Consider the following 27,397-nt stretch of genomic DNA (forward strand, 5'->3'; position numbering starts at 1 on the left):
ATAGTGCGACAAAAACAAAAGGCAAACCAAGAGTTAAAGCCCACACAAAGAAAGCATAGCATTGTACGTAAGAAGTCCAGAAGTCATATAGGGATGAAGATGCATCACACAAGCCATACATAGAAGCCTGTATGCATGAGCAGTAAAGGTAGGAACAGAATGTAGGGAAGCATTGGCAAGGCCCCCACAGACAATTAGCATCGTACAGTAAAGGGGCACTCGAACAAGCAATGCATGGTGAAGTGATAAGAAGACCATAGGGTGACCACAAAGACCATACATGGGAGAAAATCAAACATTGCATAAAGGTTGTAAGCACAAGTCAAGGAATGGAATAAAACAAGTAATATATATTAATCACTTTGTACGGTAGATTACACTACACGACTTACAAAAAAAATTATGGGAAAACAGATATAGCATTATGGACAAACAAAAATTGAGAGACAATAACAAAGGAAGTGAGGAAGGCACGAAGGGAAGGGAAAGAAACCAAGATGGCACATTCAAGATTGTAATTGGAAAAACAAATATAATTGTGCCTTTACTTAGAAGAGAAGAAGTCACACATGCAGACAACAAAAGTTGTAAAGTGAGGTGGAAGTTGTACTTTCCCTAATCAATATAGTGAATAATATATTTAATTGAATTCATAAGTCGACAAAGCTAATTGATGGACTTGTAGAAAGGCAACTAAAGGAATCAGTTACAATAGTTACCTGGTACAATTGTGTCACCTTCAACAATGGACAGAGGAACAAAAACATTGCCTTCAGGAATCAGAGTTGCAAGGAGAATGGATTCCAGAAAGACTACCATGGGAATGAAAACACGACCAAGAATCCAAACTCAAAGGGATAAGGTGACAATACATACAATTATCTTCAAGGGTTTGAGTGATATTGAATGTAGAACATGCTAGCAAGAAAATCAGCATGATCACCCTGTAAAAGACTCCCTCAGGTGTGCACAAGTGCAATGAGCCATCCAAATGCCACTATTTTCTATTAAAGATTTTGGCGTACCACTGATAGCCATGGTTGGGACCTATGACAGAGAGACTGCAGTCAGTGTTTGATTACCAACGATGCAATTACAGTCTCATTTTCAATTGTTCCATTTACTAGCATATTTGGCATTCCAAGACCGAAGGGCAGAAAGAATGATAAGGTGACGAAGATGACCACTAATCAAAAAGACACTCTTGCGAATGATGTGTCGAGACAATTTGACACAAGCAAAATGGGACACTTTGACACATGAAAAAAGGCCATGGTCTAAAAAAATCATTTCATGTATAGGGTGAGAGGAGGTGTCTTTTGGATGTTTTGTAAAGCCAACTTATAGGAGTCAGTTGCACTTCCAATATAGCAATAGCACAGATTGCTTTGATCAATAGGCTAAGGAACGACACACTCTATGACTAGGCCTCTGTACTAGCAGATGGGATGGAGGAGTTTATGACCCTGTAGCATAGGAATTTCTACATGCATCATCACACCTTTGGACTCTGTCTAGAGGTTGTATGGACACAGGTGTCTCCCCACCAACAAGAGTTGGTGCCACATGGTTGTGTGCACCCTTCTCAACCACCTATTTTATATTGGATGTATTTGGACACTTTGAGTATCACCAATGATGTTCAATCAAAAAGGTACAAGCATCACATAGTTGTGTTAGAGATGAAGTCAAAAACAAATGGCGAGGGTGGGGGTGTTAGCAGTAGGCATCCCTTGCAGGGTTTGTGACATGGCTTAACTATCTCCTAAGTCTTCTATAAGTCTAGTGGTGGTCTATAAGTCTAGTTGTTATATCAAGCATTGATAGGTCAGTCAATTGGTGCAATAACCACCTTAGCTTGTAACAAGAGGTATAAGAGCTTGGTCACAGCTTTGAGTCTAAGCAAGCCACAATGACTGACATTGGGAGGGGGGTTGTTAGCAATGGGCTATTGTCCCTCACGCAGTTTGTGACATGGCCTAACCGACTCCCATGTCTTCTATAAGTCTAGTGGTTGTATCGGGCATTTACAGGTCAATCTTTTGGTGCAACAACCCTAGCTTGTAATAGACTCACGCAGCCAAGAGGAGTCACAAAATTCTTCAGGGATTGGCGTAGGAAGTTTTCAAATGGTGAGCAAAGGAGAGAATTGCCCAACTGAGGGAGGTGTTGGATGCCGAGGTCAAAGCTAAGGATCCTCCATGAGTTGCACCATCAAGTGATGTCGCGGTCATACTAGCATCAGGCACCCATATACCCTCAACTGGATGTGCCAAATAATTATTTCCGCTCCAACTCTTCCATCTAGGGGAAATTTGTTGATTCCATCTATCTCATTTTGGGTGACACCGGCAACCTTACCCGTATTGGGATTCGAGGAATTGTGGAAACCAAAAACCTTGACACCTCCTAGTACTAGCACTATGGTCATGGAACAACTAGCAATAGTTGACTACCAAAGGTTGGAGAGCCCACAATAGCATCTTTTAAACCAAAGGTGGCAAAGGTGGTCAAGACATAGGTGGTAGAGCCAATAGAGGCTATGGAGCAGCCGACAAGAGAGGAGATGCAAAGGAATGGAGAAGTTGAGGTGTCAAGGAGCGAGGGTGTTGAGTTGGAGGTTTCGAGGGAGACCATGCACACTTGCCTCACCCGCTTTGAGTCGACTCGTATGGCACCCCTCAAACTTGCACCCCTCTTGCCACAGCAGCAGGTGCAACTAGAGATCGTCAATTTTGAGGAGGGTAGTTCTCATATGCAAGAGTTAGAGCTAGTCCCATAGCTAGACATGGGCATGTTGGGAGAGGAATCTAGGGGGCAGCCTACATTCAGCACGGATCTGAAACGCACTGTGGCTCAAGTAATTTGGAGAAGTTTCTCATAGAGATCGAGGCTAGTGCACAGAGAATAGTGGATTCAGTATGAAAGGAACAAGCCCACACGGTGCCTCAGGCAGTTGCTTGTATTAGCTATAAGAGATCGCACAAAAGAGTTTGTAGTATTTCAGCTCTCAGGGATGGCCTACTACAAAAATTCCTACCATGATAGAGGATTAGAGGCTACAAGAGCCGATGGGCAAGACTAGGACCTAATCCTTGCTTAGGAGGGTGGACCAGGCATTTAGGGAGGGATATTACAAGCTCCAGAGGGCTCAACATTCAGTAGAGGTCAAGCAGGTGGCAGCTAGTATGGCTCGGGAGGAGTTGGGTACTCAGATCAGGATATTGCAGGATGAGCGAGCCCAACACAAGATTGAGATGGAGGCCTTGGAGGCTCAATACAAGGAGCAGAAGGATCAAGAGAGGAATGAGCAAGCAGCAGTGAAGGCTCGCCTGGTGGCAACATTAGAGGAGAATGTTAAGAAGCATACAAAGTCGTTTGAGGTAGCATTTATAGTGACGACAGCTTGTGAGTGAGAGTTGGTAGCTAATAGAAAATTGTAGCATCAGGCCCAGCAGGTTCACCAGTTGAGAGTACAACTGGCGGCACCCATACCACCACTAGCACCTTCATTATCAAGGGCATGCTCTTGGCCCCTTGCTTCTTGATTTTTGTTTGTCTAGTTGTAATTCCCCATTTTGTTGTGTCATCCGGATACAACTTCAATTTGGGGGGGATGATGTTGTCAGGTAATTCACATTTGTTAGTCCAGGGGTTTGCAATTAGCCGGATAGTTGCCAATGGTTAGGACTCAACACCTCTATATATACATCGTACTTACCTTCAAGTTGTGTTGTTATCTGATGTTATGTCATAGTGTGGTAATAATATTGTCTCTGAGATATATTGTAATGATTCTAAAAGCAATGAATAAACAATTCTGAGTTCTCTCAAATACATTGTGTGTACTTAATGTTATGTTTTACAAGCATTCTATTATGTTCTTAACATATACCATATGGGGCAAATATATATTAACTTCACTATTTATTAATGTTCTTTCTACTATTTTTTTATTATGTAATTATAACATATAATATTATCATTAATCTTGTAGAAAATTTATAAATATTGTTGTAGATTATAAATATTTAAAAATATGTATATAAAGCCTAAAAAAAATGGTTTGGACTATATGTAATGTGTTCTATATCGATGAACACAAAACAAATCCAACCCCCAAAAACATTGTGGTCGAATCTGCAAACCAAACCAGTGAACCAAACCCGAACAAGTACCAAGACCAGTAACTTAGAGTCACCAGCTAACTGTAGCATCTTACAAGCCTAGCACACTATTTCAGGGTTTGTTTTTGTGATTCATGATAGCAATCAACAATAAGATCAACATTTTCAGGCATCGCCATCATTTCCCATAACTGTGTCATCTTGGGAGCCGTGATACACAAAGAAAACCTCAACTTCTTCCTTACAGCCTTGTTCACAAGTGGAAAAATTAGTAAAAAATCATTTCTGGCTTGAAAATTTCTGATATAAAAAAAAATTCTCTCTGAGGGTTTTCAAAGATATTATGATCTACCTAAGATTTTCAATTTTGCAAATTCTGATTTATCAGCAACTAGGGTTTGAATTTTATAATCATAATTATTAAAGGCTGTTCATTTCAATTATTTCAATTAAAGCAGAAGTTAGCATAGAATTTTGAATAAATCTGATTGGGCCATCACATGGAGCATGTAAGCAATTTTATTTCTAAATAAAGAGACAATGATCCTTACATGGAGCTTGTATGCAATTTTATTTTTAAATAAAGAGAGATTTATCCTTATTGGACAGCCGAATTTCATGCATATTGCACAAATTTCAGTATTTTTTTATGGCAGAGACCTGTGTAAACCATAGTTGAGCTCATATGTATGAATGCTAGGGGAAAGGATTGTACACATCATTTAAAAGTATAACGCTTGGCACTGACCTAGAAAATCGCCTTCACCTTTACAGTTTATATCAGTTTTTAATTGTATATAAGAAACTGATGAGCTCTCTGAACTACTGCAGAACAATCTTTTCTAATCTCTAAGGTTAGATTGTCATTGGTTGTTGCCCATTTCTACAAGGTTCAGCAAGCATTTCTGAAACAGATTTATAATTATAAATAAGTTATTAAAGGTTGCTGGCTGCCTTTTAATATGAGTGCTTGGTTGTTCACTGAGATGGTTTGCAGGAAACCATTCAATATTGCATGAAGATTGATTCTTAGATGTGAGACTCCATGGCCTAACTTTAGCAAACAGATTGTTTGCCCGTATCATAGAATTTTTTTAATTTTTATGCCTGTATGAGAGTTGAATCATTGGCATTCATGCTTTCTGACTTTGATTCCAACATTCAAGGGCCAAAATCCTTCCAGTAAGAAATCTGGAATCTTGGATTATGTAGCCTGATGCTTGTCACTGGTTATTTCTTGCTGGAGATTTGTGAGCCATGAAATATTTAAGGTTAATCTACAGTGCACAGATAGTTTTCTGTTTTATAATCATGAAGACTAGAGAAAATATTGAGAATCTCTTTCTAAGGAATCAGCAGTAACAATTTATATGCTGTGGAAACCATCCTTTCTGTTAAGTATACTATGATTAACAAGAGCCATTGAGAACTAGACATCCAATCATACACATTAATCCAGGTCCGTGGTCATAGATGATGGGGTTATCAATATCTAGCAGTTGAGTGTTTCTTGGTTCAGTGGGGTTATTGCCTCATTAACAAAAGATGGAAGTGTCCCAACTGTCCATTAAATTATGCATTCCTATGTTTCAATATCAAAAACTTCTTGATGCATTAACTGTTTTTTTTTCACTGCAGTCACTTCCCTCATTGAGCACGTATACACATCAATAGTTTATAGACAATACAAAAAATTAAGACTTGGTTGAAAATAATATTAACAAAAGAAAAGACTAGAAGAGATCTCAAATATCCATACTAAATACCAGCCAACTATGTCATGTCCCCTTTTTAGTGACATGTTATTTTTTTCAGTGAATTTGCCTATTGTGGACTCTCGTAGGCAGATGTTTTTGGTGAGAGAGTCATTCTGATGATTATTTGGGGATTGGATGGTCTTAGCTCTTGAAGAGAGATGGGGTTTATCATATTTTTATTTAATGTGTTATGCGAGGCCAAAGTATTATAATTTTGAGTTGAGTTGCACTTTTTATTTTATAAAGTGCATTATAAAGGGATTTCATAAGAATATCTTATGGATACTTCTAGAAGTTCTTAGAGGTTTCTTAGAAAAGTGAATAAATAGGGTGCTTGGCCTCTCATTTGGACATCGCAAGTTTTGAGTTTACACTACTTTTCTCTTTGAGCATTTGTGGCGCCATCTTGGTCTGCAGATTGTCATTTGATCTTTGGGAACGGAGTCTCCTAAGGATTTGCATAACTGAGGAGGTGAAATATCCTTTGAAGGGTTGCACTTTGGAAGTGGAATTCAGCTGCTTCAAGTTGAGCTTATTTGGGCTTTTTTCAGCAGGGTTCGATTTTCAGCCTAGTCATACATTTTTGCTCATATCTCACTATTGGCTGGGAGTTTAATTTCTATTTTCTAGATGAATTTTCCTTGGAGCCTAGCAATTATTTCTCTATCATTTTCGGCACCTTTCAGCCCAGCATTTATTTTTGCCAGGAGCCGTACCAGTTTGCACATGTACGGTTGTACCTGCATGTCGTACGGTCAACAAATTGGAGGGCAGTTTGGGGTTGCACTTTCATCATTTTGTCTTCGGCATTCAGTCTCCAGCATTTGCTCAATCAAGGTTCATTTATTTCAGTTTGTAGTTGCAAGAAATTATCAGTTGTATTCAGCCAATAAGGGTTTATTTATAATGTGCCATGTTGTAATGCCTTGAGTTAAAAATCGCATATCATATGTAAAAGCATTTGGTTATCATTGAATGAATATATTGGCACTATTTTACATCAGTTATTTGACTAGATTCATTGCACAACAATTTCCTTTATTCAGCATTTTACTTTCAGCAGTGTATTTAGTTTGCATGCCAAGTGTTTGACAAAATTTCACAGTTTAGTATTAGTGGTTATTAGTGGCTTATTGGTAAGGGTCATTACAGCGGTATCAGAGTCAAATCCTGCCATCCTGAGAGTTTAGCAATCACATGCAACCACCTGGGGTTGGCTCTCATAGATTTTACACTCGCAGGCAAACTTTGTTTGATAGGGCACAAGATTTTGACAGGCAGCCATACACCATAGGTGACAGACAAGAGCGTAGCCCACCAAGAGACAATAGGAATGAGGATCAGGAAACAAGGAAATTTTTCAGAGCAATGGTTACAGGACAAGAGCGGATGGCTCAGGCTTTGCAAGCACTCACCACCATGGTTGAGCGCATGAACCCTCAGGACAGACGTAATCAGGAACAGGATAGGAGGACACCAGAGCAGGATAACAAGAGTGTAGCAAGTTCACAGGGTGCTCCTAGGCACAGGTCACGGACTACAAACAGGCCTACACGTCCTACATTCCTCAAAGAGGCAACCCAGGAGGCAGTAGAGGATTATATGCTAGAGGATTTTCAGGATGATCTTCGAGCTGTAGATGCAGAATGGCAGGCACTACCTCCACATGTTCGTGAGTTGCTGAATTTTGATCGCTACCTGAGTCAGAAAAGAGAGCACATGAGAAGTAGCAGGCAGAACTGGAGGCCTAGAGGAGGTCAGGACAGTGAGTTGCAACGAGCTACTAGCAAGCTCACCTTACCATCTTTCAACGGTAGTGGACAGATGACAGCACAAGCCTAGATCCATAAGTTAGATACATTCCTAGCATTAAGGCCTATGTTAGAGACAGATGCTATCAAGTATGCCACTTTGCATTTAGAGGGCGCAGCACATGATTGGTGGTCACAAGGTATGGTTACATTGCAGCATAATCAGGTGACATCCTATCAAGATTTTGTAGATAGATTGGTAGAGCGCTTTGATAAGAAAGACTCGGAGGTCTTCTTCCGTGATCTTGCATAGCTAAGACAGACAGACAGTTTGGAGGTCTGCATCAATGAGTTTCAGAGATTATTGGTGATGGTGCAAGATGTGTCCGAGAGGAGGTTGGTTATACTATTCACTGAGGAGTTGTTTGAACCTCTAAAGGGGTGGATCAAGGCATTCGATCCCCCTTCATTGCAGGAGGCTATGAGGAAGGCATGGAGCATGGAGCTCACAGCACCCTCCAGCAAGTTCACCTCTAGGAGCACTTCTTCATTCAAGGACAATAAGAAGTTTGATAAAAACAAGGGCAAAAAAGGTGATACTAAGGGTAAGTCTACTGCACCTTTGGCTATGGAGACACTGAATGATTTTTGCAGGAAGAAGCTATGTTTTTACTGCAAGGGTCCCTACAACAGAGATCATGATTGTCCTATGAGGCCTAAGGGGAAGGTTAAGAGGGTTATGTGGGCTTACTACGACGATTCTGATTCTGATAATTCTAGACATAAGATTGATCATAGTGATGTAGAGCCCGAGGCAGAAGCAGAAGCTCCAGAGACTAAGGAGGAGCCCGAGTTGCATTTCCAAGAGGCACGTTTGTCTAGCATTCAGCAGGAAGGATCTTTTAAACTGCGTGGTGTTCTAGCAAGGCAGAGAGTTATTACTTTGGTTGATACTGGTGCTACACACAATTTCATTAATGCACTTTTTTTTAACGTCGTGGTATTATGACTGAGGAGTTTGAGGGACTACAAGTACAGGTTGCTGATGGTTACACTCTTAAGTGTAACAGGATGGTTAGAAATTTGCCCTTGCACCTGAACAACTATGAGTTCAAGGCGGACTACCATGTTGTCAACATGGGTGATTTGGATATTGTTCTTGGGATGGAGTGGTTGCGCTCATTGGAAGAGGTCACCTTCAGATTAAAGGTCATGGAGATTAAGTTTGAAGTGAATGGGAAGCAATACATTTTGAGAGCCATCAGGAATGGAGACATCAGGACCATTTCCTTTAGACGGCTGGAGAGGCTAGCTAGACATGATGACATTGAGTGGGCAGTTGTATGTACTCTCATGCCTACACAAGGGGAGCAGCATAAGACAGAGTATCATCTAGACATACAGAGGTTGAGAATAAAGTATGACAGAGTCTTCAGTAACATTCCACCAGGCAGACCACCAAACAGAGGTATTGAGCACATCATTGAGTTGGAGGAGGGTGCTAAACCCATGATGATTACACTGTACAGGTATCCTAAGAGACTCAAGGATGAGATCAAGAAAACCATCAAGGAGCTTCTTGCAATGGGTCACATCAGGCCTAGCAAGTCTCCTTTTGCTTCTTCGGTTGTGATGGTAAAGAAAAAGGATGGTACATTAAGAATTCCATTGATTACAGGGTGTTGAACAAAAGGACAATCAAAAACAGGTACCCCATTCCACGGATCGATGAGTTGATTGATGAGCTTCACAGTGCATGTTATTTCACAAAGATTGATTTGAGATCCGGCTACCATCAGATCAAAGTTAGGGAGCAAGATATTGAGAAGACTGCCTTTAGATGTCATTGTGGGCACTTTGAGCTTGTGGTCATGCCATTTGGGCTGACCAATGCGCTGGCTACTTTTCATTCCACCATGAACAGGGTCTTCCGTCACCAGTTGAGGAAGTATGTGTTAGTCTTCTTTGATGATATTTTGATTTATAGTCGGACTTGGCAAGAGCACATGGAGCACTTGGAGACAGTTTTAGGGATCCTGCAGTCAAAGTCCTTGTACGCCAAGGAGTCCAAATGTAATTTGGGCATGAGAGAGCTATTGTATTTGGGTCACATCATTAGTGCAGAGGGAGTAAAGATGGATCCTGATAAGATCCGTGTTATTGTGGATTGGCCTCCTCCAGAGAACCTAACACAGTTGAGAGGGTTTCTTGGGTTGTGTGGTTTCTACCGCAAATTTGTCAGTGGGTATTCACGCCATGCAGCTCCTATGACAGATTTGTTGAAGAAGGGAGCCTTTGTTTGGACACTTGAGGCACAGGCTTGTTTTGAGAGATTTAAGGAGATCATGACTACATGCCCTGTGTTAGCATTACTCGACTTCTCGAAGCCATTTGAGCTTCAGTGTGATGCATTTGGAGAGGGTATACATGTTGTTCTGATGCAGGACAAGCACCCCATTGGATTTGAGAGCAGGAAGCTCCATGGGCCGGAGAGATCATTTAGTATATATGACAAGGAGATGTTGGCTATTATGCATGCATTGGCTAAATTCAAGTAGTATCTGGTGGGTGGTAAGTTTTACATTAAAACTAACCACAATAGTTTGAGACACTTCCTTGGACAGAGAGATCTCAATGACAGGCAGCAAAAGTGGGTTAGTAAACTGTAGGCTTATGATTTTGACATCTCCTATGTGAAAGGGACTCAGAATGTGGTAGCAGATGCATTGTCACGTAGACCACATCTTAGTGCTATGATTCAGATATCAGAGGATTAGAGGCACTTGATCATTGCTGAGTATGCTAGAGACTCATGGGCATCTGGGATTGTTGATGGAACGGTTGTCGATACTAGGTATACACTTGTGGATGATTTGATTATCTACAAGAACAAGATATTCTTAGTCCTAGGATCGAAGGTGAAGCATATTGTTATGAAAGCACTTCATGATTCAACTACAGCTAGACATCCTGGATACTTCAAAACATACAAGCAGGTACGGGAGCGGTTCACATGGAAGGGGCTCAAGGCAGATGTGTTGCAGTATGTTAGAGAGTGCCCTGTTTGTCAGTAGAACAAACAAGAGAGCACCTTTCTAGCAAGGCTCCTACAGCCACTTCCCATTCCTGACAGGAAGTGGGAGTGCATATCCATGGATTTCATTATGGGCTTGCCTAAGGCCCAAGGGCAAGATTGAAACTATGTGGTGGTAGACAAGTTGACGAAGTATGCACACTTCTTTCCCATCACTACTACTTACACGGCAGTGCAAGTGGCTGAAGTCTTTTTCAGGGAGATTTTCAAACTACATGGGATACCTCGGAGCATAGTGAGTGACAAGGACAGCAGGTTCTTGAGTCATTTTTGGCAGGAGGTGTTCCATTTATGTGGCATTGAACTCACACCTAGCACCAGTTACCACCCACAGACTAATGGGCAGACAGAGATAGTAAATAAGTGGGTGGAGGGATATTTGAGGAACTACGTGGCTGGTCAGCAAAAAGCATGGGTTAGATGGATTTATTTATGTGAGTATTGCTATAATACTACCTATCACATGTCTATTCAGATAACTCCTTTCAAAGCACTATATGGCTATAATGCACCGAGCTTTGTTGATTTGCTTATGAGTGATGTTAGAGTTCCTCGTGCTGGGGATTTGCTTCAGGAGAGCAAGGACATTGTTGATGCTCTCAAAGATAATATTGCCAGAGCACAGAATCAGCATAAGCAATATGCAGACCAGAAGAGGACAGAGAGGAGTTTTGAGGTTGGTGACATGGTTTACCTCATGCTGTAGCCTTACCGACATTCTACTCTCAGGAAGAGGGGGTCAGAGAAGCTTAAGCCTAGATACTATGGTCCTTTCAGGATTATCAAGTGGATTGGTGAGATGGCTTATGAGCTTGAGCTTCCAACAAACAGTAGGGTGCGCAATGTTTTCCATGTGTCACTATCAAGAAGGGGTTGGGTCAGCATGTTGTGCCTTCAGCAATTCTTCCTCCATTGGATGATGAAGGGAAATTGGTTCTTATTTCTGAGTACATCATTGACAGTAGAGAGAGACAGCTCCGTAGGAGAACTATCAAAGAGTACTTGGTGAAGTGGAGAGATTTACCCGAGGAGGATGCCACATGGGAGGGAGAAGATATTTTGCAACATCTAGCTTTGAGATTGCTTAAGGGCAAGCAATTCCAAGAGGGGCGAACTGTCATGTCCCCTTTTTAGTGACATGTTATTTTTTTTCAATGAATTTGCCTATCATGGACTCTCATAGGCAGATGTTTTTGGTGAGAGAGTCATTCTGATGATTATTTGAGGATTGGATGGTGTTATTTGCTCTTGGAGAGAGATGGGGTTTATCATATTTTTATTTAATGTGTTATGCGGGCCCAGAGTATTATAATTTTGAGTTGAGTTGCACTTTTTATTTTATAAAGTTACTTTTTATAAAAGTGCATTATAAAGGGATTTCATAAGAATATTTTATGGATACTTCTAGAAGTTCTTAGAGGCTTCTTAGAAAAGTGAATAAATAGGGTGTTTGGCCTCTCATTTGGGAATTGAAAGTTTTGGGTTTACACTACTTTTCTCTTTGAGCATTTGTGGCCCCATCTTGGTCTGTAGATTGTCATTTGATCTTTTGGAACGGAGTCTCCTAAGGATTTGCATAACTGAGGAGGTGAAATATCTTTTGAAGGGTTGCACTTTGGAAGTGGTATTCAGCTGCTTCAAGTTGAGCTTATTTGAGTTTTTTTCAGCAGGGTCGATTTTCAGCCTAGAATACATTTTTGCTCATATCTCACTATTGGCTGGGAGTTTGATTTTTATTTTCTGGGAGAATTTTCCTTGGAGCCTAGCGATTATTTCTATATCATTTTCGGCACCTTTCAGCCCAGCATTTATTTTTGCCAGGAGTTGTACTAGTCCGTACATGTACGGTTGTACCTGCAAGCCATACAGTTAGCAAATTGGAGGGCAGTTTGGGGTTGCACTTTCATCATCTCGTCTTCGGCATTCAATCTCCAGAATTTGCTCAATCTAGGTTCATTCATTTCAATTTGTAGTTGCAAGAAATTATCAGTTGTATTCAGCCAATAAGGGTTTATTTGTAATGTGCCATGTTGTAATGCCTTGAGTTAAAAATTGCATATCATATGTAAAAGCATTTGGTTATCATTAAATGAATATATTGGCACTATTTTACATCAGTTATTTGAGTAGATTCATTGCACAACAATTTCCTTTATTCAGCATTTTACTTTCAGCAGTGTATTTAGTTTGCATGCCAAGTGTTTGACGAAATTTCATAGTTCAGTATTAGTGGTTATTAGTGGCCTATTGGTAAGTGTCATTACAAACTACATGTAAGCTAGTTAATACTCTTGCTTTAAGGGTGTGATCCATGGTTAGCTCATGGAATTGTCATTATTGTGATCAAACAAATGAATTCTTCTTTCAGAGACAAACACATTGCACCCAGGATTGAAATGGACTCTCACATTGCATGGAAGAAAAAATCACTGAGATTGCTACAAAAAAGGGAGAAACTAAGACAAAACTCTATGCATGTGTATATCCCAATTCCACAAATAAATTGGATCCTCGCAGCAGATACAATACCTTAGCTAGAAAATTTACCTCTAACCATTTTGATTGATATTAAACATATTTTTGCAAAAACAAAAACAAGAGTGAATAGGATTTAACCTTTCTCGGAATGAGGCAAAAAGGGGAATATGTTAATATAACTATCTTTTATCCTCCCTCTAAGAATTGTGTTCACATAAAGTCTAAAATGTTTAGACACTTTGCATTTAATTCCACGAAAATAGAAAATAAAGCTTAGCAAATAGGGATATTTCAATCCTTACTGAATTTGCAAGCTTCTGAATTGCGAGGAGTTCTTCTGCCCGAGATTGTAAAATATTTTGAAATGCTAAAATCCTTTGATCCACAGTGATTTCATTGTTACCATCCTTGTTCTGCAATTGGTTTTCATCCATAAGTAGAACTACTGCAACTTGACCTAGGACAATGAGCTCCAGTCCCTCCCTATGCAGCTGTAATGTATCTTTATTCTTGTATTCTTTTCTTCCAAGCTGAAGATTACTTTTCCTCAAGTGATCTAAACCTAAGAACAAGTTTCTTGTCAATTTTGTGTCCAAGTGGCGAGACAAATCAGATCTGTATTCACAAAAATTAATGGTAAAAAGCACGTCAACATCTAAATACATAAATTCAATACAACACGACCATTGCTCTCATGTACAAGAGCCTAAACTCAAAAGAAAAGTTATAAGAAGCTCTACATAGGAAAAACCCTTAAAATTCACAGGAATAGAAATTAGATAATGCTGTATATCTCAATTCTCTAACAATTATTACAAGAAAAAAAATATGCCTCCTACTTAAATTTAAACTTTTATTTACAGCTAGAGGGAAAAGTTGTGCCTTGCACAGTTGCATTTTGCTCTTGTTTATTTTGATCCGAGCTAGACTCTATTACTTGATTTCATGCCTGTTCGTATATTATTCTTTTGGTATTGGCATTCATGCATGCACATAATTCCAGTTATGATTCTTTTTGTTCAGATTGATAGCACTGCTAATGTAGATGGTAGTTTATACTTGTAATTCAGTGATGAACATATGTGTGTGATGACTCTACAATGATGTGACATGAAGTCATATGATGACATTTGATTTATATTTCATATGAGATATTTTGGATTATGTGGATCCTGGTGTGATTTGATGATTGTTCCGCTGATGTATCTGCCAATGGTTATTGAGATATTGTTGATTACCATGTTTGGTTAGTATCTAGATTAGGGATTCGATATATGCTCTTTATTGTCGTAGAAAGTTATTTAAGTGCACAGATTAGATGAATATTATTATTACAATATTTTAGATAAGGGTTAAACAAGAAAGGTGCGATTTCATAACATTCAAATGTAGAAGAATGGTTACGACATTAAAATGGCCTTTCATTAATTTCAATTTTTTGATTATTACACGGGCGCTCCGGCTATCATTTATGTGAGCAACTACATTTGATCTGTGTATGTTGTAGTGATGGCAGGTAACAGACATCAACTCCACCTGGCATCACAGATCCAAGTGCATCTTTATCTTCGATAGTGGTTACACGGGACAATCACATCAGCCACCCATCATACTTGGCCAATATCACTCTCGCTAGGACAGTGTATTTTATTGCATCATTATACCTCCAGTTGGCGTGTATGTAAAGTTTGGATTTCATTTGCATAAATGGAGTAGACCACTATTTGTTTGTGCATTGTCGAGTTATCCAGAGTGATCATGGTTTAGTTAATTTAGTTATATATGTTGCTTCAAATATTAATATGCAGATATTATTATTGCCAACAAACATGCCATATATGTAATCCATTTAACAGGAATTAAATAAATGAATGTTTGGGTGTTTGGAGAGTTTCTATCTTGGCTTTTGATTTATTTTAATTCAATTGATTTTGTTTACACCAAAAGCTGCCTTTTTTTTTAAAAAAAAGGCTTTCTATTTTGTATGTGAGTTCTTTAATTCACTTTTGGCTTCAATGAACATTGAAAATTGATCAAAACCCTTCAGGAAGAAATTAATTTTTGCTTGTTGGAAAGATGGAGTTGCCCAAATTTTGTGGGTATTGATTTGTTTGGATATTGTTGGGATTGTTATAATCTGCAGATAATTGCGCTTGTTTCTATGGTGATTTGAGGGTTTTCTTCAACTTTTGGGTTTTTCATCGATTTGAGGTAGAATCCTCACATATTTGTTAACCCTTCATTTTTTATTGCTTAATGTTTGTTGCAAATCTTATGTCATATGGTTGATTGTATATTATCCCACTTGTTTGGCTTCATTTGATGCCCATTTGGGCTTGGATGTATTTAGAGTGTAGGAAATGTAGTTTTGTGCCGTTATGTTGTTCATTAGGTCATGTGATGTCAAGATGTAAAATTCATTGGATTTATGGGATGCAATTCACTTGGGAACCAATGGGTTTTCCCATAATCGCAAGATTCCAAGTTTGCATTCTGGGCGTTTTGGGAGGTCCATCAATGGTATGGGTCGATGGCCTTCAGGACTGATTTTAGCCATGTATGGCATATTGTGAAAATTGGACCTTGATATTTGTTGGATTTGGCTATTGTGGAATGTTGAATTTTAATTATAAGATCCCCGATTGAGGATCACTGTTACCGAAACTCTTGGTTTTGTGACTGATTGAGCATGTTTGTGTGAATTTGTCAATTATTGTCCGAAAATTAATTCCTTTGTGAATGTATGTTCTTGTGAGCTTTATCCTCATGTTATGTTGTAAAATGTAGTTTGGATCATCTACATATCCATGCTCTTGGCTATGATGCCAATTGAGTATACATGTTGTACATTTAACTTTGTTGCACTTGCTTGAGATATTGTTGTTATGGCATGTTGGGTCATATTGATATATTTGATATTAGTTAGTGTTGCATGGTTTTGACAAGGTTCACTGTCTTGGCATATCAGCCAATTGAGTTATTTTTATTTCATTGTTTGATCATTGTGGGATCTTCCCTCTTGGTGAAGACCAATTGACTAAATCATGTGGAATGGTGATATTATACCCATTGTTTACTTGCATATTTATGGTTTGCTTCAAATTTGGCACTTCGGTTTTGTGAAGTTGGACCTTAGGACAAGGTGCTTTGAGTAGGTATGGGGAGTAGCTCCTTGCATGTAACCTACCCAATAATAAAATTAATGAGTTTAAACATTAACAAGATAAATGAATCCCCAAATGTCATGAGTGACCTGTGCAAGTAGTGGAACTGGATACCATTGAATCCTCGAATGTCATTGGTGACCCATGTTGTGGTAGATAGAACTTGTGAATCCTCGAGAACACCATGAATGATATCGTAAGGCTATGAGTGACTTGTGCAGTGACTTGTGCGGGTGTTCATACACCCTATGCTTACTAGTCTAGCACCTAGATCCAGTTGGATTGAGTAGCACCCTATTTTACAATTGTTTTGTTTGCAATAGGTCGGTGCTTGCGAAGAGTGGGAGTTGGTGCTTCTAGTGAGTCGGTGCTCATAAAACGGAGGGTGGTGCCTCGAGTAGGTCAAAGCTTACAAATCATTGTAGAAGAACAAGTTTATATAAAGCAATTAATATGCCGTGGTTTTCTCCCGCATTTGGTTTCCACATAAATTTTGTGTCATTGTGTTCATGTGCATAATTGTTTATTTCAATATTTGAATTTTTTGCTTGGATAAGAGTTTTAAATTGGCAAAGTTGATATTATACTGATTCACCCCCCCTAGTATAATCGTGTGCTCTTCAAGCTTAGGGGGATGCCCTACATCATAAACCCACATAGCGTGGTTCTTTGCTTCTTTTGGTCTCAATGAGCAAGTATCACCTTTAGATAAAGGCCCCTTGCACCAATAGCAGGGTTGTCTCCTCCTCAGATCCTCTCTAGAAGTATCATTGATCTTCCTCGTTGACTTGCCTTTGTCATCAATAATTAGTAGGGACTCATCAACAAGTGGAGGAACACAAGATTTCGAATCAACCTTGCCTCGAGAAGATGACTCTAAATCTCGCAATTTCCTCATCACCTCCTATAAGGAAGATGGGTCCAATGACTTAACCCATCCTTGGAGTGGCTCAAACAATCCCTCCATGAACAACGCGCTCTGATATATCATAGACCATAACTGAGAGCCACTAGAACTCACTGACATAACCCTCTAAGTTGCCAGACTGCCTCAGTTGAGCCAACTCTCTAAAGTACACCTCTAGATCCTTCCTATCAAATCTCTCGATCAGTCGATCCACAAACTCCATATAGGAAGTGATTTGATCATGATGAAGATAAACTAAACCATGATACCACCAATCGCAAGCAGCTCCATCAAGATGCAACACTTTGAATCTAATACTGTCCCCTTCAGTCATCGGACACAATGTCAAAGATGTGTCAAGCTTATGTGGACCCAAGTTCGAGCTACAACTCTCCCACCGCCATCGAAGTGCTCAAATCTCATCTTACTAGCAACCTCACACAAATCAGTCTGTCTAGGCCTCTGTCTCTCAGGTGTTAGCTCACTCTGGAATGCTCTCGCTTCTGAGTCAGGAAGCTATCAAAATTCAAATGTCACTTTATCACATGTGGTAAAGCATCCCACTCCACAAAGTGTGCCACCATGTCATCTACAAAAGAAGTGGCCGCAGACCCAACACTAATCACATGCGCCCCGAGTCTCAAAAATGTGGACCTCTCCAGCCTATCATATGTGCCACTATCTCTAGTCCTATCAACCTTGTCAACTAACCTCCCCCAATCCTCAACTCTTGCCTTGTCACCATCTCTATATCAGCCATCCACCTGGGATCAATGCGAACTAACAAAAGCATCACGAGCACCTCACTCACTATTTCGATCTCTAAGTAAAACAATATGCTACAACATGTCAGAAAGTTGCTGCAACACCTTAGCAACATGGTGTTGTCTAGCTACCAAGTTCCTAAATGTCTCTCTAGCTTCTCTGTCAATCTCAAGACCTATGCCAGCATCTTTGTACCCCGTACCAGAAGAACCACCTAGACTATGAGCAACTCTGTCGCCGAAAGAACCAAATTGAATATCAGGCTCTCCGTCTCTAGGTGAAGTATGCCCTTTGCAGGTATAATATCTACTCGGAATAAATCTCCTATCTCTGTCCATGAAGACTAAATACCAATAACCAAATCAAATGTGGACAATTCTTGAATAAAACACTGAACACAATAACTCTCAGCCCAATTCTTGCAGGCTAGCAAGAAACCACTTTGATACCACTGTAAAATCCCCTAATCAGTTATAGCTTTAACAAACATCAATTTCTTTCATTAATCAACAATTTAGCATTTTGTCAAACACTTGGCAATCATGTCTTGGTAAGGCTGAAATAGTGATCTTAGTTAGCTAGGGAATCTAAGAGTCTTCAAATCTTCTAATGGATTAATTCATAAAACCATTGGAAGTCATATGACGCCATTGAAAGATGAAAATAAAACACCACAAGTGGGATCTAGTGTGATGTTGGTGGGAGAAAAGGAATTCATAAAGACCATGAAAGGGGAGGAGATAGGATTCGCAATCATGACCAGACCAAGGACTGTTATAATAGGAGCAAAGGTTGATGATGGAGATCCAAGGATTGTTGAGTAAGTATGTTAAAGTTGTGGTAGATGAACTCCCAAACTCCTTACCACCAATGAGGGCTATTAGCCATCATATAGATTTCATATCAGGAGCTAGCCTATCTAATAAAGCAGCATACAAGATGACTCCACAATACAATGAAAAGATTAAGAAACAAGTTCAGGAGTTGCTTGATAAGGGGCTAATCAGGGAGAGCCTCAGTCCATGTGTGGTTCCTACTATCTTAGCACCCAAGGAAGAAGGTGAATGGAGGACGTGTATGGATTCTAGGGCCAAAAACAAGATTACAATCAGATTAAGTTTTCCATTCCCAAGGATAGAAGATCTCTTGGACTACCTAAGTGTAGCAACTTATTTTTCCAAGATAGAAGTTAAGAGTGGATACCACCAAAGCAATATCAGACAAGGAGATGAGTGGAAGACAGCCTTTAAAACAAATGAAGGGCTGTATGAATGGCTTGTAATGCCTTTTGGCCTCTCCAATGCACCTAGCACTTTCATAAGGCTTACGAATGAAGTCCTGAAACCTTTTATTGGTAAGTTTGTAGTGGTTTATCTTAATGATATTTTGGTTTTCGATTCTAGTAAAGAAGAACATTTGCATCATTTGAATTTGGCTTTAAGAAGGTTAAATGAGAAGAAACTAATGATAAATTTGAAAAAAGCATGAGTTCTTGAAGACAGGGTTGCTTTATCTTGGGTTATAGTCAGCAAAGGCACATTGAAGATGTGTCCTAGTAAGGTGGAAGCAATCCTAAGTGGCCTAGACCAAAATCAGTTGGCTGATGTGAGGAGTTTCTCTAGGAAATTCATTAGGGGTTTCAGTCATGTGTGTACACCCATTATAGACACTATCAAGGGAAATAGGAAAAGAAAAGTTGTCTGGACGGATGAGGCTGAAAGGAGTTTTCAGTATTTGAAGAAGTGAGCTGCAGAAAAGCTCATACTATCTTTACGAGATTTCAAGTACAGTAATGTTCAAATGTCCTAAAATGAGTCCCAAGACAAGTGCCTAGTGGGAAGCCCGTGAGTTGGTTTCCTCATAAAGGTCCTTCCTCTACATCAAAACTTTCAAGTTTCTATGTAATAAAAAGAATAAGCCCTTCTTATAAACTCTGATTACTTGATTTTCTGTACTTACAAAAAAGGTAAAAGAAAGAAAATCTGTACCTATCACAAGTTCCAGATGCCTCTTGCAATGCATGTTTGAAAAGTTTGAAGTCAAATCTTGAAATCTGGTCTAACAGAGCTTGCTTCTGGGCCTCATTTCCTGTTGAAAGTCCCATTAGAATATGCTCCTGTCCAATCTGACGCAGTTTCTTTTTGATACCTGCTACTTTCTGCCGTGTTTTTCTTTTCTGCTTGATTTCCTGTTTGTTGCAAAGTCCACAGTAGAGAAATGAAAAAAGTTCAAATTTTGTATATTACTTTCTTAGTAAGAAAAGAAAATAAAAAGTGAAGGAAGAATTATGGTCAATGAAATCAACCATATAAAATTCTGAAGTTTTTGGTGACAGTTTGTAAATAAAACCATATGTTTCATGACAGAATGCATTTGTTCAGAAAATATTTTTAATTGCTGGCTGCAAAAAAAATTAACAGAGCAGTGCATGTAACCTTGCATTGTGCAACCACGGAAATGTCGCATACCTCAATCTCATGGTAAATGTGCCAAGATCCAAATAACATTGGAATATAATTTAAAATTTTCAAATCAAAACCAATCAATACAAGGGTCAAATTCAACCACCACATTTCTTATCCACAAAAGGAAGTTCATCGAAGAAGCAAAGAATTACATAGTTGTATTTGCTCCAAATTGTTTATTGTGTGTAATGAGCAAAATGTCATAGACAGAAATCTTGCTTTCCAGTAGTAACAATCTCCTAGAAGTTGGGCTTCAGGAAAACGCATACGCAACCACAATTCAAAATCAAGTTAAAACAACATAAATGAAACTCCATCCAAACACGATGTAGAAGAATTTAACATGTGCGTTATTCAGGTTATATTTTGAATAGTGACTTGAAGAGATTTCGAGGACACAAAAGAAGGCTTTCTCTTATAACAAAAAAAAGAAAGATCACATCAACGACAGAAATATATTATGGAGTAAAACCTTACTTTAAACATGGTGAAAAGAGAGTGACAATATCCTCATGACATGAATATTATAAGAGGTTACTCACGTCAATATCAGTAGTCAATTCAAATATCTTCATGGTTGTTGAACAAAATTTTCATAATCGGAGGTCGTTTTTAAATGAATGGTTTACAGGCCCCAAAATGATCCCTTAGAAGAGCAAGGAAAAGGACAACCATAGAAGGTACTCACTGTCAACTTATAAATAGTTAACTTGTTACTTGGAATGCACAATCTACACTATGTATAATACGTTTTGAAGCCTAAGTTTATTTGCAATTAATTATTGCATCTAATGCAAAATAAAATGTATCTTAGAGACAAACTACTCTGTTCACAAATCTGCAGAAACCAACGATTCACAATGCTCTTAACATAACCAAAACTATAAACCGCAGAGTTGATCTGAGATCAATATAGCACCTCTCGGCGCCTATCGCCGCTTGTCAAGCCTTTTGGACGCAAGTTCAGCTCTAGAAGTCCTTCTGGTGGAGTGATACGAAGTTGCCTCATCTGCATGTCAACATCTGGAACAATATCTTGGACAAATGGAATCCATATAAGAGGGGCAGATTTTTCTTTGTCTGCTGCTTGACTTTTTGCATCAGTAACATTGTCTTCAGTTTCACTCAACATAATCGACAGAAGATCATTGGCTCCAGTATTAAAAATGTCCACAACAGTACCAACCTGCTCATTAGTATCCTGATAATAACACTTAATGTCAGGCAAGCATCATGAAAATCCATAAATCTGGTGAATATTTCCTAAAACTTATAAATGATTAAACACAAATGGCATACCTTTAATAAAATCTACACAACAAACAAACAAGTGGCCACAGGAACTCAACACATTGCACACATTTAGGTTTACGAGTCAGATAAATGTCATATTTTGCCAAAAATGGAACACAATAATCGAACTTCTATTTTCCTGGACTAGGAATTGAATGGTCTACCCAGCACAATTGGTAACTTTGAACTGAAGAAACCATTGGTACGTGTAATGCAAATGCAGTCAAACATGGTTAAATAATATTATTGCATATGCTGGAACGTGCAATGCACTTATTGTTTCAATTACTATGGTTGTTGTCTTTATACTTGTGGTCTGAGAGTCCAACACATATCTTGGCTACACCTAAGTCACAAGGTTCAAATTCGAACTCGAGTTTGTCATAAAATTTGGATGAAATTCGGCAAGGGTAAAAATTCAGGAAAAAAAGGGACATTGACTATTTTTAAATATTAGTAATATATCCACAAAATTGTCAAAATAGTTTCACTTTGCTAAATAACTATACTAAAAAACTTATTATTATTTTAAAATAAAAGAATCTTATTATAAATAACAATATTATATTAAATATCATAAATTCGGATGAAGTTCGGAAATGGTAAAAGTTTGCTGAAATTCGAACTTCATGGATGAAATTTGGCGTATCCTGTGACTTAGGGCTACACATCCTACACAAACACTCATAGAATAATTGAGGCCAAAGAAATGAGCTTTAATGTCTCATCATCCTTGTAGCATAGACAGCCAGTATACCCTACTTATATCACTAAAACTACTAGCTTAACATTTCTATTGCCACTTCGGTAAACTTCTAGTCTATTTTTCACTGGTGAGCTAATTTTTCCACTTCTCCCCCAAAACAAATCAGAAGAAAAAATTTGAAAATAAGGACTTGTTCCAAATTTCAATAGACAGTAACTCTTTCCTTCTTATTTCGTCAAGTTTATAAAACATGTATATTCTCAAAGGAAAAGAAAAATATTTGCTAATCATTGTTAATTTAAGAACTAATTTTTGTGAGAGATGCATCAAAATCTGAATTTCAAAAATTACAGCCTGCCTTTCTTAGTGTTTGCTAAAGTACTATTGTGATGTGTTTTACTTTGTTTATCACCAAACAACACTGTGTGCATGATAAATTGTCCTAAAAATCACAAGCGCATGGAACTCCCTAAGATTTAACTAGACCTAAAACTAACAAAATTTACAAGTATGCACATTGTGCAAAACTTCATTGGCCATTTGCATTTAAACGTAAATATCTACCTAACCATGTTTTTGCCTTGGATGAGGGCATCAGACTGTGCTTAGACTTTTCAGACTTCAGGAGGATAAACACTTCAAGCACAACCTCATGCTACTTACAGTAAAGACAAATATTTGGCTATACATAAAGATACAAGCAAACAGCACCAACAGATGTTGACTGTTCATTAGACCAAGACCGATATTCTACATCAACATCATATGATTAAATGGATCAACATCATATGATCCCAAAAAACAGATTGCTAAAAAGATACACAAAGTTATTACTTTAGTAAATAAAGAGCATTAATGCAAAGATAGGAAAGGTTACTCAATTCAACTCAGGAAATTACATAGTGTAACATCACAAATTGCACCCTATGCAATTTCACATCACATGGCCTCTGCTTTAGCCGACTCCAAGACAATGTCAACTTTTTGTCTCCCGACAACCTTCTTTGTCACCTGCCACCTCATTTTCTTGACCATTGGACCCAAATCATTTATAGATATGTCAAGAGGACATTTGTACCCCAGACATTTGTCCCACGAATATTTGGAAGCCATTGGAAGATTACACTGTCTAATTCCTAGCAGTGCAATGCCCCCATGTGCTTCCAATGATGTTGGGATGATGCACAGCCTTCCATATCTCACCATTTTGGCCTAGTTTTGACAAGAAGTCACTAGGATTCACTCTCTCAAGCTCTCATTTTCACAATTTCTTCCGTTTTCTCATCTCCACTGTTGCTCACAGCAGAGCGTTGCAGACATGGGATTGGGAGGTCTATGCTCTTCCTCACTCCAACAAGCTCTTGGTTTCTGGCATTAAAGGGGAGAGTTCTCCAAGTTATCATTTGTTTTGTCTAGCATATCTCTTGTTTCATTATTATAATATTATCTCTCTCATTGTATCGCTTTTATCTATTTCGATCATTATCTATCCATCTAGCTGTCCGTGGAGGTGGAAACACCAAAATGGGGGTTTGACTATGGCAAATTTCTTATCACGGCCACCCTAATTTTTTGTCCTTGGTTGTATGTGTGCAAGTATAACGAAGGAGAGCTTGGATGTGCTAGAGGCTTCATTTTCTGGACCTTTTGTAAGTATTCCTCTCTTTTCTTTCATTGCTTCAGTTGTTTCACTTTTTCCTTTATGTTCCTATTTTACTCAGTTTATAGTATTTAGCAAACAAAATTATACACCTGTTGTTCAACAATTTATGGCATGCATTTCTATACTTAGTATGTATAGGACGTATGCATGCCACGCCATTGTCCACAACCCTACGCATGCGTTATACACAGACAGCGTACTGGGTTGACTGAAGAATTTTTGTAACCTATGTAATTGCCTTATATTGTCTAAACACCTTTCTAAGTTAGTTAGCACTCAATTACACACATTATTCTTCAAGAGAGAAAACTTTGAGGTAATAGTGCTCCAAGGATTGCTGCAAATAGAGATTAGGGTACTGAATCCTCGAGTGGTCTAACTATCCTTCCCAGTGGTTTGATTTTCCTCCTCTACACAGTCTTAAACAATTACTAAATAACAATAACAATTGAATGTTTTTTGCAGCATAACAGTTACATCCACTATCATTGACCACAAATAAATACAATAAGTTTTCAACATTCAAATGATGGCTTCTGCAATGCATGTCTAGTGTCAACTCTTTTCTTTATCTATGTACTCAAGGCCCTTATTTATAAGCTCAAAAATGAACTATAAACTATGTGAACAGGCTTTCCCAAGGTGTTTGAGTAGCATTCTAAGCAGATGGTGGTGAACTCAAGGGGACCCACAATAATTGGGATCCAAAAAAATATGTTAAAAAGCATTTTTTTGAATCAAAATCTGGCCCAAAAGCATTTCTCTAAACATAATTATTGTTGGTTTTTAGGAACAGGAATGTAAGCAATCAGTGTTAATTCCTGATAACCTGACAATATAAATATTCTGATTTATCAGATCAGTCTGAACCAGATGCATGAATATCCTTATAATATGGACCTAGAAACATTATACTTGCTCTAGGAATAATCAACAATTTTCTATGGGTCTTATTAGACCTATTATTGACTAATGTGGTTAGTTAACCACTAACTATTAGTCAAAATAGAATGGGCGCCGATTTTGAGGAAGGGACATGATTTGGAAAAGGCCGACCTAGGAAGGGGTGTGCTTGTTGAAAGGTCAAGACCCTTGGGTTATGTATAAGATACAGGTGTGTTTGTAGATAGAAGGCATACAATTATAACATAAGTCTGCTCCTCCTAGCATTCAGCCCTAGGTGATCTACTTGCAGAATTAATAACAAATTCAGAACTTACTTTCAGGATCGATAATATTCAGTCTATAATATCTGAAGGTTAGTCTCAGCAAATTATAAGTACTTCATCAGCACTCTAATTATCAGAATTTGCAGAAACTTTACACGGTATCAGAGCTCTGGTAGTCAAATCTTGGCTCTACAAATTGATAATCAAATTTAAAACATATCTAGCAACATCCTTCTACCTACAATGGCCAATGCAATCAGACCTGAAGACAAGTTTGATGAAAAAGACCACTTCATTGCACGGAAATTCAGAATTAGGATGGCTCTTGAAGAAAATGATGTAACACAATTTGTTGATAAGGAATCCAAGCAACTTGATGCTGATCATTACAAAATTAACTGGATCGAAGGAAACAAGAAAGCCATGAGAATAATATTAGATGGAGTTAAAAATGAAATAGTACCTATGCTAATGAAACATCAGACAACATTCAATATGATGAGTGCATTAATAAATGCATATGAGGTTAATAATGCAACTAGAACCCTTTCACTAAAAAGGCAACTAAATCATATAAAAATAAGGAATGGAGAATCTATGAATTCATACTTCCTAAGGATGGCTAGTCTAAGAGATGAACTTACAAGCATTGGGTACATAATTGATGATGAAGAACTAACATTAATGGCAATAGATGGATTACCAGATTCATAGGAAATATTCTCACAAGGAGTAAGTGCTAGAGACAAACTTCTAAACTTCAATAGACTTAAAGGACAATAGACTTAAAGGAGATTGCCTTCAAGAAGAATCTAGGCAACTCGAGAAAGGAAGGAAATTGAAACTGAAGATGAAGAACTTCATGTTCTCAACACAAATTCCTACAAAAGTAAGAAGAAGCACTTCAACAAGAAGAAGGCTCATCAAAGAAATGTCAAACCTAAGAGAGATTTATCCAAAGTAAAATGCTTCAAACGTGAGAAATTTGGACACTATAAAGAAAATTGCCCAAAGAATACAAAGCAGCAAGTAAATTGTACAAACATTACTAAGAAAGTGGAAGATTATGATCCTGAGAAACGTGTATTGTATTCAACGCTATCAACTGAAGTATCAAGCAAAGCATGGGTAATTGATAGTAGATCGTCTCGACACATTACAGGATACAAGCAAATACTAGACTCAATATTAGAAGAAATTAATGACGAAGTTACCATAGGTGATAATTTCACTCATCCTGTCAAAGGAATTGGGAACTGCACCTTGAAACTGAAGTCAAGTATTTATCTTCATCTCAAAAGAGTACTCTATGTACCAGGAATCAAGACGAATCTAATCTCTATTACAGCACTTGAAGATGATGGACATAAGGTTGCATTCATGGACAATAAAGCAGTGACCTGGTCTAAAAACTCTTCATTTAAGAAATCAAAGTTGATTGGTCAAAGAAAGGGATACTTGTATGAATTAAATATAGAACCTATTCAAGCCTTAATCCATGAAGCTGCTGATATAAACGAAGTGTGGCATAGAAGGTTAGGGCATCTAAACTTCAAAGCCTTATCGACTATGGAGAAGATGGTTACTGGTTTAGCTAAATTAAATAAAGATCATTCTAGCATGTGCAAAGGATGTGCACTAGCAAAATGGGGAAGCAAAAAGGAAGAATAGGACAATTATAGAAGCGGCAAGAGCTATGATACTTGATCAAAACTTAGAATTTTATCTTCAGGCAGAAGCCTCATGTACTGATGTCTATATTCAAAAAAGAAGTCCTCAATCCGACCTTAGAGATAAAACTCCTGAAGAAGTCTTTTCTAAGGTTAAACCAAATATAAGAAAAGGTCACTTTGGGCTATTAAGACTGTGGAGGAAGCACAAGACTTCGTTGCACCATTTGGAACCTTTAGAGAGAGCAAAAGTCCCAAAAGATTTTCTAGCTATGCAACAAACATGAGTGACTTATCTAACACAAAACCAACAAATGTTTCAAATGCTACCAAACATATAGCTTGGAAGGATGCCATGACAGAAGAATACTCCATTATTAAGAATGAT

At 38.3% G+C, this 27,397-nt stretch overlaps 1 protein-coding gene across 1 annotated transcript in view; it reads right to left on the minus strand.

Annotated features, from left to right (window-relative positions):
* The window catches only part of LOC149553020 (16S rRNA processing protein RimM family), a 159,563-nt gene that overhangs the window by 98,749 nt on the left and 33,417 nt on the right, over positions 1-27,397 (minus strand). The window contains exons 5-7 of the mRNA XM_089788537.1: positions 21,428-21,709; positions 20,032-20,231; positions 13,510-13,822 (exon numbers count right to left, since the gene is read on the minus strand). Coding sequence (XP_089644663.1) covers positions 13,510-13,822; positions 20,032-20,231; positions 21,428-21,709 — 795 coding nt within the window. The remainder of the gene's footprint in view (positions 1-13,509; positions 13,823-20,031; positions 20,232-21,427; positions 21,710-27,397) is intronic.

The sequence above is a fragment of the Cupressus sempervirens genome, chromosome 6, assembly GCF_028749045.1.
Source record: "Cupressus sempervirens isolate cs-2001-9-10 chromosome 6, ASM2874904v1, whole genome shotgun sequence".
Classification (NCBI taxonomy): Eukaryota; Viridiplantae; Streptophyta; class Pinopsida; order Cupressales; family Cupressaceae; genus Cupressus; species Cupressus sempervirens.